The sequence below is a fragment of the Monodelphis domestica genome, chromosome 2, assembly GCF_027887165.1.
Source record: "Monodelphis domestica isolate mMonDom1 chromosome 2, mMonDom1.pri, whole genome shotgun sequence".
Classification (NCBI taxonomy): Eukaryota; Metazoa; Chordata; class Mammalia; order Didelphimorphia; family Didelphidae; genus Monodelphis; species Monodelphis domestica.
The window spans coordinates 104792260-104806376 of NC_077228.1; the positions used below are offsets into that span (position 1 = coordinate 104792260).

At 43.7% G+C, this 14117-nt stretch overlaps 1 protein-coding gene and 1 long non-coding RNA gene across 5 annotated transcripts in view; one reads left to right on the top strand and one right to left on the bottom strand.

Moving 5' to 3' along the window:
- LGR6 (leucine rich repeat containing G protein-coupled receptor 6) overlaps window positions 1–14117 on the top strand; it is a 167799-nt gene that overhangs the window by 112436 nt on the left and 41246 nt on the right. For all 4 annotated transcript variants that reach the window (XM_001368959.3, XM_007481144.2, XM_007481145.3 and 1 more), the window contains exons 5-6: window positions 2080–2295; window positions 5927–5998. In XM_001368959.3, the coding sequence (XP_001368996.1) occupies window positions 2080–2295; window positions 5927–5998 (288 nt within the window). The remainder of the gene's footprint in view (window positions 1–2079; window positions 2296–5926; window positions 5999–14117) is intronic.
- LOC103096813 (uncharacterized) overlaps window positions 1–14117 on the bottom strand; it is a 100299-nt gene that overhangs the window by 46174 nt on the left and 40008 nt on the right. The window lies entirely within an intron of this gene.

The window sequence follows — 14117 nt, forward strand, 5'->3', positions numbered from 1 at the left end:
TAGCTGGGCATACAAAGATAAAATGCCAAAACAGCCCTGCTCTCAAGAGGGTTTCATTTTAATATTTAACCAACTGATTTCCCCATCCCCATTGCCCTCAACATAATCCAGCCTCCCGTGACCCTTGAGCAACCACTGCATCTTGGAAAGGGAACTGCCACACAAGGAAGGAGAGGTGGCCTTTAAACTGTTTTTAAAGAAAATTCTTACCTTCTGTCTTAGAAGAAATACTAGGTATTGGTTCCAAGGCAGAAGAGAGGTAAAAGGCTAGGCAGTTGGGGATGAAGTGATTTGCCCAGGGTCACACAGCTAAGAAATGTCTGAGGCTAGGTTTGAACCTAGGATCTCCCATCTCTAGGCTTGACTCTCAATCCACTGAATCACCCAGCGGCTTCCTCAACCCCCAATCTGGAGTGCTTAAGTGCCTGGCAACAAAACTCTCAGGATTTAAGCTTTCAACATATTCTTTGATGGATTTGGGATTTGATCAATAAAGGAATTAATTTTTGGTGCAAGTTGCAAACCATCCACACCTTTGTTTGTAGTGGGATTTCTGTTCACTTTATTCCACTCAATTCACTCACTGTTCATTTTTGCTGTGGTTCATTTACTGTTTTATGGATGCCAGCTTAGCATCAGAGCTGCCCACCTGTAATCTTTCACCCTTGCTATATGTTAACCCACCTCCTTCTCTGATCTCCCATACCATGGATGATGTCTTTTATACTATTTTTGACACTCAAGTCAAGTGCTAAAGCCAACCACAGCCCATTCTTTGTGTCTCTTCCAAGGTATGGTGATCTCTTAATCCTATTCCATTATGTTCCCAGTTCATTATCCATGTGTACCATCTACCCAAGAGAAATGTACTGATGGGATAACTCAGTGAGCTGTCCATCTACCTGCCTGCCACACACTGGGGAATGTGGATTCTTTTTCTACTTGGCTTTCCCTATGGAGGTTGACTGGCCGTTATCTTCTGAGTGATTCTGGATGGCATTTAATGAGCTCTAAATTGTTTCAGGGGTTGATGGAACCATCTGAAAACAGAAGCATCTTTAGAACTTTTGTCAATATCTAAATGAACATCCTAGTGCAAACAACAACATGGAAATAGGTTCTGATCAAGGACACAAGTAATACCCAATGAAATTGCGCGTCTGTGGGAAGGGTGGGTAGAGGGGAGGGAGGGAAACAATGTGATTATTGTAACCCCAAAAAATAAAATAAAATAAAAAAATTTTTAAAAAAAGAACTTTTGTCAATAAGCAGGCCTCTTCTGTTTGGGACACTGAGATACAACAGCCAACCTTCCCATCTCTTATCCCCCACTTTCTGGATTTAGACAGTTGAAACAATGTCTGATGCTTCTCTTCTACCCGCTCCTTCCTGGGACTCAGATCACAGAATTTCATAATAATAATAGTTAATCTTTATATCGTGCTTATTCTGGGCCAAGCCTTGTGCTAAGCATTTTACAATTATTATCTCATTTGATTCTTACAGCAACCCTGTGGGATAAATACTATGATTATCCTCATTTTCCAAGAGAGGAACAGGCTTACATGGATAAGCTTACATGGCTTATCCAAGGTCACACAGCTAGTAATAATAATAACTACCATTTATATAGCATGTACTATGTGCCAGGCACTGTGCTAAGTGCTTTACAATTATTATCTCATCTGTTCTTCACAACAACCCTGGGAGGTAGGAAGGTGCTATTATTATTATCATTTTACATATGAAGAAACTTGGGCAAACAGAAGTTAAACAATTTGTCCAGGGTCACACACTTAGTACGGATATGCAACTGGATTTGAACTCAGGTCTTCCTGACTTTGGGCCTGGAATTCTATCCACTGAGCAGCCTCCATCAGAATTGGAAGGAGCCATCTAGTCTTCACCAAAAAGTTTCAGGTTTCTGATATTCTGGTGCAGGCCTGTCTTGGGCTGAAAGCTTCTAGGGGGCATCCGCTGGGTTTATCCAATGGCTGAGACCCAGAGTTTCACCCAGTAGTACCATGTGATCCCATCAATTTCAGTTTTACTGATGCTCCTCCATCTTCTTCTTCCCAGGCGTCTGGATGCCAATCTCATCTCCCTGGTCCCTGAGAGGAGCTTCGAGGGGCTCTCCTCCCTCCGCCATCTGTGGCTAGATGACAACGTGCTCTCGGAGATCCCCATCAGGGCGCTCAACAACCTTCCCTCTCTACAGGCCATGACCTTGGCCCTCAATCGAATCCGCCTCATTCCTGACTATGCCTTCCAGAATCTCACCAGCCTTGTGGTGCTGTAAGTGGTGCCATTCATCCCCTAGTAGCCTGAATAACTGTTCTTGGGCTGGGGCATGGGTGTTTGCTCTAGCGTCTGCAGGGCTTCTTCCCTCTTTCTGTGGCATGGACCCCTTTGGTAGACTGGAGAAGCCTAGGCACTTCTCAAAATAATGCTGTTTGGTTTTTTAAAAATTCCTTACCTTATGTGCCTTAGTATCAAGGCTAAGACACAGAGGTATGGCAAGCTGTAGGCATTCAGGGTTAAGTGGCTTGCCCAGATCACCCAGCTGGGAAGTTTCTGGGTTCTCTAGGCCTGGCTCTCAATCCACTGACCAAATGACCTACCTGCCCCCAGAATAATATTTCTTTTCTCTTTTTCCTTTAGAATATTTTTCCATGGTTACATGATTCAGGATTCAGGATTCCCCACCCCCAGCCCCATTCCTTCTCCCCTCCAGGAGCTGACAAGCTGCTCCACTGGGTTATACATGTTCAAAATCTATTCCCATTTTATTCGTATTTGTGGTAGAGTGATCTTTTAACATCAAAACCCTAATCATATCCCTAGTGAACTACATGATCAATTATATGTTTTTCTTTTGCATCAGAATAATGTTTTTAAATGCTCAAAATAAAATCTATATGATAACAAAGGAAAGCAATTATACTGAAAAGTAGTTATCAATATATTTTGAAAAGCCCACAGATCCCAAGTGAAGAACCTCTGTTCTAGAGTCTTGTTTTAAGTCTTGTTTTCTGGCCAGATAACAGAAGTCTGGATTTTTTGGCCTGTTCAGAGACATCAAACTTAGCTCAATTATTGCATCATGTTATGACTTTGTGTAAGTCAGTTAAGCTGTATGAACCTTGATTTCCCCTCAGTTAAATGAGAATAATCACCTTCCTTATCTACCTCCAGGTTTTTGTGAAGACAAATGAGAGGTTTTAGGAGGACAAATGAAAGGAAAGCTTCAAAAGTGTTTTGAGGCAGCAGCTGGATGGCTCAAAGGATGGAGAGCTAGGCCTAGAGATGAAAGATCCTGGGTTCAAATCTGCCCTCAGACACTTCCTAGCTTTGTGATCCTGGAAAAGTCGTTTAACTGCCATTACCCAGCCCTTACTACTCTTCTGCCTCAATACACAGTATTAATTCTAAGACAGAAGTTCTTTGAGCTGCCCTTAAAGACACGAAGAGTAGCATTAAACCAACATTTGGCTCCTAAAGAATCTAATTCAGCTCCTGAGGAAAAAGAATAAATGCACTAAACTGATTTGAGAAAAATTAAAAAATAAAACTTGCCCCTCTCCGGTGCCTCAGTCTCTGGAGTGGTTTGAGCAAAGGCCAGATGACCATCTGTTGGGGAAGTTAGGGGGACAAGGAAGTAATAGATTCCTACCTGGAGTGTATAGATGAAGTTGATGTTTTCCAACTCCTTACTACGTGCCACCAGGTAGCATAGTGAATAGAATGCTGGACTTAGAGTAAGGAAGACCTGAGTTCAAGTTTAGCCTTAGAAACTTCTTAGCTATGTGATCTTGAGCAAATCACTTAACCTCTGTTTGCCAGTGGAGAAGGAACCAGCAAAGTACTCATGTATCTGCCAAGAAAATCCCATGGTCAGATATCCATGAGATCACAAAGAGATGGACATGACTTAAAACAACTGAACAACAACCCTACTATGTGTCAAGCACTATACTAAATGCTTTACAAATATTGTCATTTAATTCTCAACAATCCTGGGAAAGAGGTGCTATTATTAGCCCCAAATTACAGTTGAAGAAACTGAGACAGATGATAAGTGACATATAGCTATTAAAAAAAAAAATCAATACAGTGTATTGGTTCTAAGGCAAAAGAGCAGTAAGGGCTAGGCAATGGGGGTTAAATGACTTGTCCAGGGTCACACAGCTAGGAAGTGTCTGAGGTCAGATTTGAACCAAGTACCTCCTGTATTTAGACCTGGCTCTTAATCCACTGAGTCACTTAGATGACCCCTGACTTAAATAGTTATTAAGAATTGGAGGATTTGAACTCAGCTTTTCCTAACTCTAGGCCCAGTGATTTATCCAGTGGATCACCTAGCTGCCTCAAAGTAAGGCTTTATGGTGGGGAAAACATCCTCCCCCCCCCAACAAAATACTACATCCCAACAATGTTTAATCAGAAATAAGGCTTACAAAGCTCTGTCCCAGAGATCAGGCAAACTCATCTTCTTTATTTACTAAGTCTAGAGAAGCAATGCAAAGTCATCCTTCATAATTACATGGCAAAGCCCGTCAGAGTAATTACCTGGGAGATAGCATCCCTGGCAGGAATTGGGGACTCAGGGTTAATTTTGTCTTCTCAATGGGAACTTTAGAGTGCAAATTAGTTCCCAGCTAATTGCTCTGAGTGATTGGTAAGTTCATAGAGCAATTACTCAGGGCTTGGAGGTCATGGATAATTGCTTCCCCATACATGCTAATTGTTGAAGGAACATGGCCCAGTGAACTGCCATTAGTGGCTCGTTCCAATGACCACACACTTCTCTGGTGGTGCCTGACTTGGCGGAACCAATGTCTATGACCAAGTTCAGGATTGGCTCATAGCCTGGGAGTGACATCTGGATCTTGGACCCTGGACCCATCTGAAAGACTGAAAGTATGAGGCACATTTAATTAATCCGGAGTCTCCTAGAGGAGGAAAAAAAACAAACCAACCAACCCATGGTAGAGTTACTAAGTAAAAGAGAACCACTTTGGGAAATGAGGAGTTAAAGTTTGGACATGTCAAGTTTGAGATGATGAACATCCAAGCGAAATAGCAATATCCTCTAGAGAGTTGAAGAATAGAGGGTCATACAGTGGGTCAAAAGTCAGGATTGGACCAGAGATTCCCAAGTCATCCTCGTAGAGGCAATAGTTGAAGTTATGAGTAGACAAGCAGAAGGATTGTGGACAGTGGGGAGGAGAGGATCGAGGGCAGAGCCTTGGGGGGGGGGTGCTCCTATATAGACAGGAGAGAAAGAAGAACCATTAAAGGAATGGTTAGGGATGTAGGAGAGGCCATAACATCATAGATTCAGAACTGAGAGGAACCTTAAAGGCCATTGAACCTAAATTGTATTTTATCAATGAAAAAACTAAGACTCAGAGAGGTCTCAAGAGTAGTCAGTGTTACACAGGGAGTGACTGACAAAGACAGGATTTGAATGCAGGTTTACTGAGTCCAAAGTCAGTGTTCTTTCTTTTGCTTCCTTGCTTCCTTGCTTCCTTGCTTCCTTCCTTCCTTCCTTCCTTGCTTTCCTTGCTTTACATCTTAGAATCAATGTTGTATATTGGTCTCAAGGCAGAAGAGCAATAAGGGCTAGGCAATGGGGTTAAATGACTTGCCCAGGGTCACACAGCTAAGAAATGTCTGAGACCAGGTTTGAACCTAAGACTTCTTGTCTCTACACCTGGCTCTCAATCCACTGAGCCACCTAGCTGTCCCTCCTGCTTAAGAACTCCTCCCCCCCCCCAATTTGGTACAGTTAGAGGAGGGATCCTGATATATCCATCACACCATTATCTCATCTTTTTTTTTCATTCTCTGAGCTTGAGAATACCCCTAGGTAAATGGGACTTCATGCTTCATGTTGACATCTCTCTTTCCTTCCTGTCTGTAGGCATCTTCACAACAATCAAATCCAGCATTTGGGTACCAACAGTTTTGAGGGACTGCACAACCTGGAGACACTGTGAGTGCCTGGGCAGAGGGCTGGGCTCTAGCCCATGCCAAGGGCTAGGGGAAGAGAGAGTGGGGAAAGTAAGGAGCATTGGGGCTCCACTCATAAACCCTTGCCATTACCCTCTCTGGAAGGCCATTGGAAACAGGGAGTTGGTTCCATCTTCAGATGGCATGGCAGGGGGAACCAGAAGCTTGGTACACCTGGGTTATTCCCAATTCCAGCCAAAACCAGCTGAAATAATGGAAACTATTTCTACCAAAGAAAGGGCGTGGCAAGGAGAAGCTCCAAGAATTGGGATAATTGAGATTATCTGCCCTGAGAAGCAGGAGGGAGGGAGTGGTCAATAATTGCAAGTCTGAGAAGAGTTCTACTCAGCATGGCTGCTGGTGGGAGGAATAACCATAAAGACCCAGGACGGTTGGCCAGCACTAATGCTAAGAGAACAGATAAAGTGATGAATGAAAGATAGCCCATTCAGTCCTGTAGCTTAGCTATAAAAAGTGCCTGAGCTGTTGACTCTTAAAATAACTATTATTTGCACATCATCTGCATGGGATTCACTTAAGGTCAAAATAAACCCTAATCTTCCCATCCTTTCCTCTGGGTGTCCGCCAGCCCCCATGGAACCAGGCTGGGCTTGCCATGCTTAGGGGAAAAAAAAGTGGTTGGATTTCTTTGAGCAGCCCTTCCCCCCAACCTCATCTGGGTCTCTCATTTGTTCCCATGTGGGAGTCTGGATACCACCCCATAACTAGAAATCTCCCTGGGAGAAAGAGGAGGGGAGGAGGGAACCTCAGGTTCCCCCACCCTGAGTGAGTGTTTTGAAGCTGGACTGAGACACAAAGCAATAGTCTTTTCTTCATCCTAGAGTGATGTCAGTCAGTCTTCCTCCCAAGACAGAAGTTGAGTTCCTAATCTCCCCAGTGATGTAAACTCTACTGGTCAAGTGAGGTTTTTTCAGGAATTTCGAAACAGTAAAGGCCAAATGACAAGCTTCAACAAGTCAGGGAAGTTTTCTTTGGCCAGGCCCATTTTGTACTTTGTCTCTACCTTGGGGATAGAGAAAAGAAGAGCTGAGAGACTGAGTCCCAATTTCATGTACCCTTTTCCTGCAGGTGGGAAAAGCCTTGGGCATAGAAACCCCAAAGAGTGACAATAGCCCAGTTTTGCTACTTCTAACAAGTGTGACCCTAGGGACAGCTGGGTGGCTCAGTGGATTGAGAGCCAGACCTAGAGACTGGAGGTCCTGGATTCAAATCTGGCCTCAGACACTTCCCAGCTGTGTGACCCTGGGCAAGTCACTTGACCCCCATTGCCTAGCTCTTATTACTCTTCTGCCTTGGAGCCAATACACAGGATTGACTCCAAGATGGAAGGTGAGGGTTCAAAAAAAAAAAAGCATGACCCTAGAATATTTGCTTAATCTCCCTGGGCCTCAGCATCTTCATCTGGAAGATAAGGAGAATGTGTGCAGTTATCTCCATGGGCCTTTCCAGCTTGAAATCTTGGAATTCTGAATCCTCTGCCCCAAGCTGAAGAGCCAGAAGAAGCTGCCCTCAATTCCTCTTTCATTACAGAACCTTTAGGATTGAATGGGTCCAGGACAGCTTTGGATAGTAAGAAACCCCTGATTGAGACCAGTGTCAGGGGAACAGCATCAGAGCTTCTTTGTTTCCTTGCCAGAGGTCTTGTGCCTCTATTTCCTCAAATAGCCACCTTGGCTCTCAGAACAGAATAATTCCTTAGAATAAAGTGCTTAGGGACCATTTGACATTAGTCAAGTAGGAAGGATTCCAGTTCCAGTTTCTCTGTTGTCTTGAGGATTTGCTGGGGGGGTTGGGAGGGAAGGGGGCCAAGAAAAGTGGAGGGCTATATAAGGATATATTGGACGTGGGACAGCAACTTCAGAAAGCCACCCACAGCAGCTGTTTCTTAACATCTGGGGCCCACTGCCTAATTCTCTTCCAATTAGCCTTTAGATTGCTGCTCCTGGTTGGCTGATGCTAGTTTAATTACAGAGCAATCAACCTACTGCTCCTTTCATCTGGGCCGCTCAGATGAGTCCCCTCCCCTCCACCACAAAATTCAAGTACTGAACCCACTTTTCAGGTGAATGATGTTCTTTCCCATCACTACAAGTGCCTCCAAATGGACCTAACCATCTCTTCCATCCTTCCTCTAAATTTTTCAATCCATCAACCTCACCAAACCTTCTACCCTACTCCCACCCCAACCCCAAACCACACTGATTTAAGGGGCCAGTCTCTCTCTGAGCCTTGGAGGCTTCCATGCTTTTGATCTCCAAGAAAAAAGGGAAAAGTTTACTACCATTTCCAGGTTGCTTGGGGCATTTGCTGGGGCCCTTAGCAGCTCCAGAAGATATGGGGAGGGAGCAGAGATTGAAAGGGAGAAACAATGTTCATGCTTTTTAATTATTGCCCAATTGGCCCAATTCCTTCCTCTTTCATTTTTTCTTTTCTCTTTCTCTCTCTTTTCCTTGCTTCCTTGCTTCCTTCCTTGCTTCCTTGCTTCCTTGCTTCCTTCCTTGCTTCCTTCCTTCCTTCCTTCCTTCCTTCCTTCCTTCCTTCCTTCCTTCCTTCCTTCCTTCCTTCCTTCCTTCCTTCCTTCCTTCCTTCCTTCCTTCCTTCCTTCCTTCCTTCCTTCCTTCCTTCCTTCCTGTCTCTCTCTGTCTCTTTCTCTCTCCTTCCCTCCCCTCCCCTTCCCCTCAGCACCTCATTTCTTCCCCTTCTGGCCTAGGTTCTGATACATCTCCCACTCACACATCTCTCCCTCCAACTACAAGTGGGGAGGATCAAAACCCTGAGGCCTGAGCTGTGGTTTGGCTTCTCTTCCAGTCTCCTCCTAGGAGCCAGAGCAGGCACCCACCAGCTATTCCACCTCCAGGTAGGGTGGGGGAGGCAGGAAGGGGTCCTCTGCTTATGCACACCCCCCCCCACATGCATATATACACTCACCCACACACACACAAACCATACACGCCCAACACACACAGACTCCCAGAAACACATACCACACACATGCCTACCACGTACCACTCCCCATTCAGAGGACACCCACGTAATAACAGCATGCCTACAACATCGATAGATAGGCCCACCCCACCCCCTTCCAGCAGGGGCTAAGGACGCCAGTGTTCTTGTGTTCCTCTGACAGGAGGCAGCTTCGGCTTCCCAAAGACTTTTAGGCAGGAGCCCAATTGCCCTCTTAGGGACTGAAAAAGACAGCTCTGAAGGACTTCCTAGCTGGGGCTGGGGCTGAGCAAGCATTTCTGCCCAAGAAATCTGTGCTGACCACACTGCCCAGGGGACAATCCACCTCTGCTCTCAGCCCAGAACACGGCTAGGACCTCTTCTGTTTGGGAAGTAACTGGGAAGGGAGTGAGCAGCCAGGAGCCACAGCCCTTTCCTCTGAAGGCAGGGGAGACCCAGGACCTCGTTATTAAGCGGAAAGCTCCATGGGGGCGCCTATCTTGTCTAAGCCTTTTTATCTACCCATCTCCATGCTTGATAATTGTCAGATTCAAAAATGACCAAATTTTTGAAAGAGAATTATTTAAATCAGCTTTTTTTTTTTTACCCTTCAGTACTGATTATGGGTTCCAAAGCAGAAGAGCAGTAAGGGCTAGGCATTGGGGATGAAGTGACTTGCCCAGGGTCACACAGCTAGAAAGTATCTGAGGCTTGATTTGAACCCAGGACCTCTTGCCTCTAGCCCTGGCTCTGGATCCACAGAGTCATCTAGCTGTGTTCACTAAGCTTTTTATAAATTTTATTTTATTTGTTCCTCTTATCAACTCTAGGAGATAGGTGCTATTATAATCCCATTTTACAGTTAAGGAAAGGGAAGCAAACAGGCCTTAAATGGCTTCTCCAGGGTCATACAACCTGCAAGTAGCTGATGAATTTGAACTCCCATCTTTCTAATTCCAAACCCAGCACTCTCTATAGGGCTCCCTAGCTGCCTCTAGATGAAGAAATTGAGGCCCAGACATTTTAAATGTCTTGCCCTAGATGACACAGTTAATCAGCAATAAAATGGGAAATTATTGATTTATTATTAGTTATGTGTTACAATAAGTTATATTAATAATTGGTTATTAATCATTATAAATTATTTCATTTATTTTTCTATTTGTGCTACATATTTGCATATAGTTGTCTCCCCCATTAGAACATAAGCTCACTAGATGGAGGGACTATAATTCTTTATATTTATATCCCCAACACCTAGCACAATGGCTGGAACATAGCCTACACTTAATACTTGCTGAAGGGCTGATTGTTGGTAAGTGAAATGTTTCCCCCCAATATGACATTCTGACCTTCTTGACAGTAAACACTTATTATGTAATATTGTATATGAGGAGGAGCAGCTAGGTAGGTAGAAGAGCCAGGTCTGGATTGGGGGGAGGGGAGTCCTGGGTTCAAATCTGCCCTCAGACACTGCCTAGCTGGGTGACCCTGAGCAAGTCACCTAACCCCAGTACCCTTACCATTCTTCTTTCTGTCTTAGAACCAATGCTTAGTAGTATAGTCGTTTTTTAAAATCCACATGCATTGGTTTCACATGTATTGCTTGCCTTCTCAGTGGATGAAGGAGGGGCTAGAGGGAAGAGAATCTGTAACTCAAAATTTAGAAAAAGAATGTTAAGGGGGCAGCTGGGTAGCTCAGTGGATGGGGAGCCAGGACTAGAGACGGGAGGTCCTAGGTTCAAATCTGGCCTCAGACACTTCCCAGCTGTGTGACCCTGGCAAGTCACTTGACCCCCATTGTCTAGCCCTTACCACTCTTCTGCCTTGGAGCCAATACACAATATTGACTCCAAGACAGAAGGTAAGGGTTTAAAGAAAAAAAAGAATGTTAAAAATAAATTTAAAAATATTTTTTCTTAGTAGCCAAGATATAAACCTATTTCTTCAGACTTGAAAAGCAGTGTTCCTTCCACTATACCCAGCCATTTTACACATAGTAGGCATTTAATAAATATTTTAATTAATACATGAATAACATAAAAAATCCATAGGCAAGATTTATCTATATTTATATCTTATCTCCCTACTTGGCTTTAACTCTTAGCAGATAGGCACCATCTTTTATCTAACCCTTCCCTGGCACCTAGTGTGGTGCTCTGTGCCCAGCAGGTGCTTAATAAATGTTCAAAGAGTGAGTATTTGATGACTATTGGATTAGATCCATCACTTCTTGGTAACCTCCATCTGTAAACATCAGAGAAAGAATGGTTAAAGAAAGATACTAGCACCGTCCCTCCAGGAAGCTGCTGTCCAGCAAGTCCTCTGGAGGCTCTCCCACTCCCGATTTATCTGTGTGAGGAGAACTGTGTAGAAGCAGAGGAAGTAGCGAAAGGTCTCGGAGGGCCTTCCTGCCCCACCGTGCTCTCCCTGAGCCTCCCAAAGATCCTCCGTCCATTCCACAGGGCCCATTCCTCGGCCTCGAGATTGGAGGTTGATGGCCATTTCTCCACTCTCTGTCTAGGGATGGATGGATCTTCTCTCATCAACCTTCTTCCCTGCTCAGACTGTCATTTAGTGCCTTGTTATAGCCTCGTTCAACAAATCCAGCCCAGTTGGAACCACATTGGCTGTGGAGCCTGCCCTGGGCAGAGAATAAGCCCGCAGCCCCAGCGAGAACAGAGGAAGCCCGGCTCCAGCTCCCTTGCTAAATTGGGAGCAGTGTTTCTGTGAGAGCCCTGGGGAGAAAGAATGGCTGGGCAGGAGTTTATAGATTTCTCTCTTAACAATATAATAATGCGAATTCCACGCGCAACCTCCCATGGCACAAGTGCCACCTTCTTCACCCAGTGATCCATTTCCACGAAACCAAATGGCTCTGATGGGAACATTCCCTTCAACAGACTTCACCTTATTCTATCTGAATCCCAGAACCGTCTAGCAATGAGGATCTCTAGATTACTTAATCACAGAGCTGTCGTGGTGCCAGTCATCTTTGTTGTTGTTCAGTCATTTTTCGGTCTTATCTAATTCTTGATGACATCATGTGGGATTTTCTTGGCACAGATATCGGACTGGTTTGCCATTCCTTCTCTATCTCATTTACAGATGAGAAAACTGAGGCCAACAGGGTGAAGTGACTTGCCCAGGGTCACACTACTAGTAAATGTCTGAGGACATTTTTAAAGTCAGGAAAGTGAGTCTTCCTGACTCTAAGCCTGGCACTCCATCGACTTCACTACCTACCACTCCTTTTTTTTTTCATTGTAAGTTATTTATTTAGTCAATTTAGAACATTATTCCTTGGTTACAAGAATCATATTCTATTCCTCCCTCCCCTCCCCCCTTCCTGTAGCCAACACACAATTCCACTGGGTATTGTGTCCTTGATCAGAACCCATTTCCATGTTGTTGATGTTTGTACTAGGGTGATCATTTAGAGTCTACATCCCCAACCATATCCCCTGGACCCATGTATTCAAGCAGTTGTTTTTCTTCTGTGTTTCTACTCCCACAGTTTTTCCTCTGAATGTGGAGAGTAGTTTTTCTCGTAGATCCCTCTGAGTTGTTCAAGATCACTGCATTGCCACTAATGGAGAAGTCCATTATGTTCGATTGTGCCACAGTGTATCAGTCTCTGTGTACAATGTTTTCCTGGTTCTGCTCCTCTCATTCTGCATGACTTCCTGGAGGTCATTCCAGTTCCCATAGAATTCCTCCACTTTATTATTCCTTTTAGCACAATAGTACTCCATCACCAACATATACCACAATTTGTTCAGCCATTCCCCAATTGAAGGGCATCCCCTCGTTTTCCAATTTTTGGCCACCACAAAGAGCACATCTATGAATATTCTTGTACAAGTCTTTTTTCCTTATTATCTCTTTGGGGTACAAGTCCAGCAGTGCTATGGCTGGATCAAAGGGCAGACATTCCTTTATCGCCCTTTGGACATAGTTCCAAATTGCCCTCCAGAATGGTTGGATCAGTTCACAACTCCACCAGCAATGAATTAATGTCCCTACTTTGCCACATCCCCTCCAGCATGCATTACTTTCCTTTGCTGTCATGTTAGCCAATCTGCTAGGTGTGAGGTGATACCTCAGAGTTGTTTTGATTTGCATCTCTCTGATTATAAGAGATTTAGAACACTTTTTCATGTGCTTATTAATAGTTTTGATTTAACCGAAAATTGCCTATTCATGTCCCTTGCTATTTATCAATTGGAGAATGGCTTAATTTTTTGTACATTTGACTTGGTTCTTTACAAATTTGAGTAATTAGACCTTTGTCAGAGGTTTTTATTATGAAGATTGTTTCCCAATTTGTTGCTTCCCTTCTGATTTTGGTTGCATTAGTTTTGTTTGTACAAAGACTTTTAAATTTGATGTAAGCAAAATTATTGATTTTGCATTTTGTGATTTTTCTAGCTCTTTCTTGGTTTTAAAATCTTTTCTTTCCCAAAGATCTGACATGTATACTATTCTGTGTTCACCTAATTTACTTAGAGTTTCCTTCTTTATATTCAAGTCATTCACCCATTCTGACTCCTTTTATCTGGGACTCTCAGACACTTTTCTTCCAGAAAGCTTTACCCACTTTTCAGATGGGAAATCAGAGACATAGTGAAGAGAATGATGTTGCCTTCCATTCCTCCCAGGGCCTGACCTTCATCACCCACTGTCCTCCACCTTTCCTTCAAAATATTGGCTAGTTCCTCACCAACACTGAACCCTTGGCCTTATATCCACACTTGAGACCAACCTCTCTCTCTCCTAGCTTTTTTGCTTTAGTATTTGGCTTTTTCAGGCTTTTCCCCATTTCCTTGGGGGTATTTTCTATCCTGCCCCTTCAGCAGTTCCATTTGATTTAGGAGACTAAGAGAAATAGGCTAAGAGAAAGGAACAATGTACAGATTTAAGTGCTGTACATACAATTGACCTAATTTCACACTCCTTACAGAAATCTTTTTTTTTTCCACTGTGGGTACTTATATATATTTTTAAAGTTTATTTATTTAATTAATTAATTTAGAATATTTTCTCATGATTCATGTTCTTTCCCTCCCCTCCTCCCACCCCTCTCCTGTGGTTTGAAGAAAATAGATCATTTAATTTGAAATTGTAAGGATCCTTCT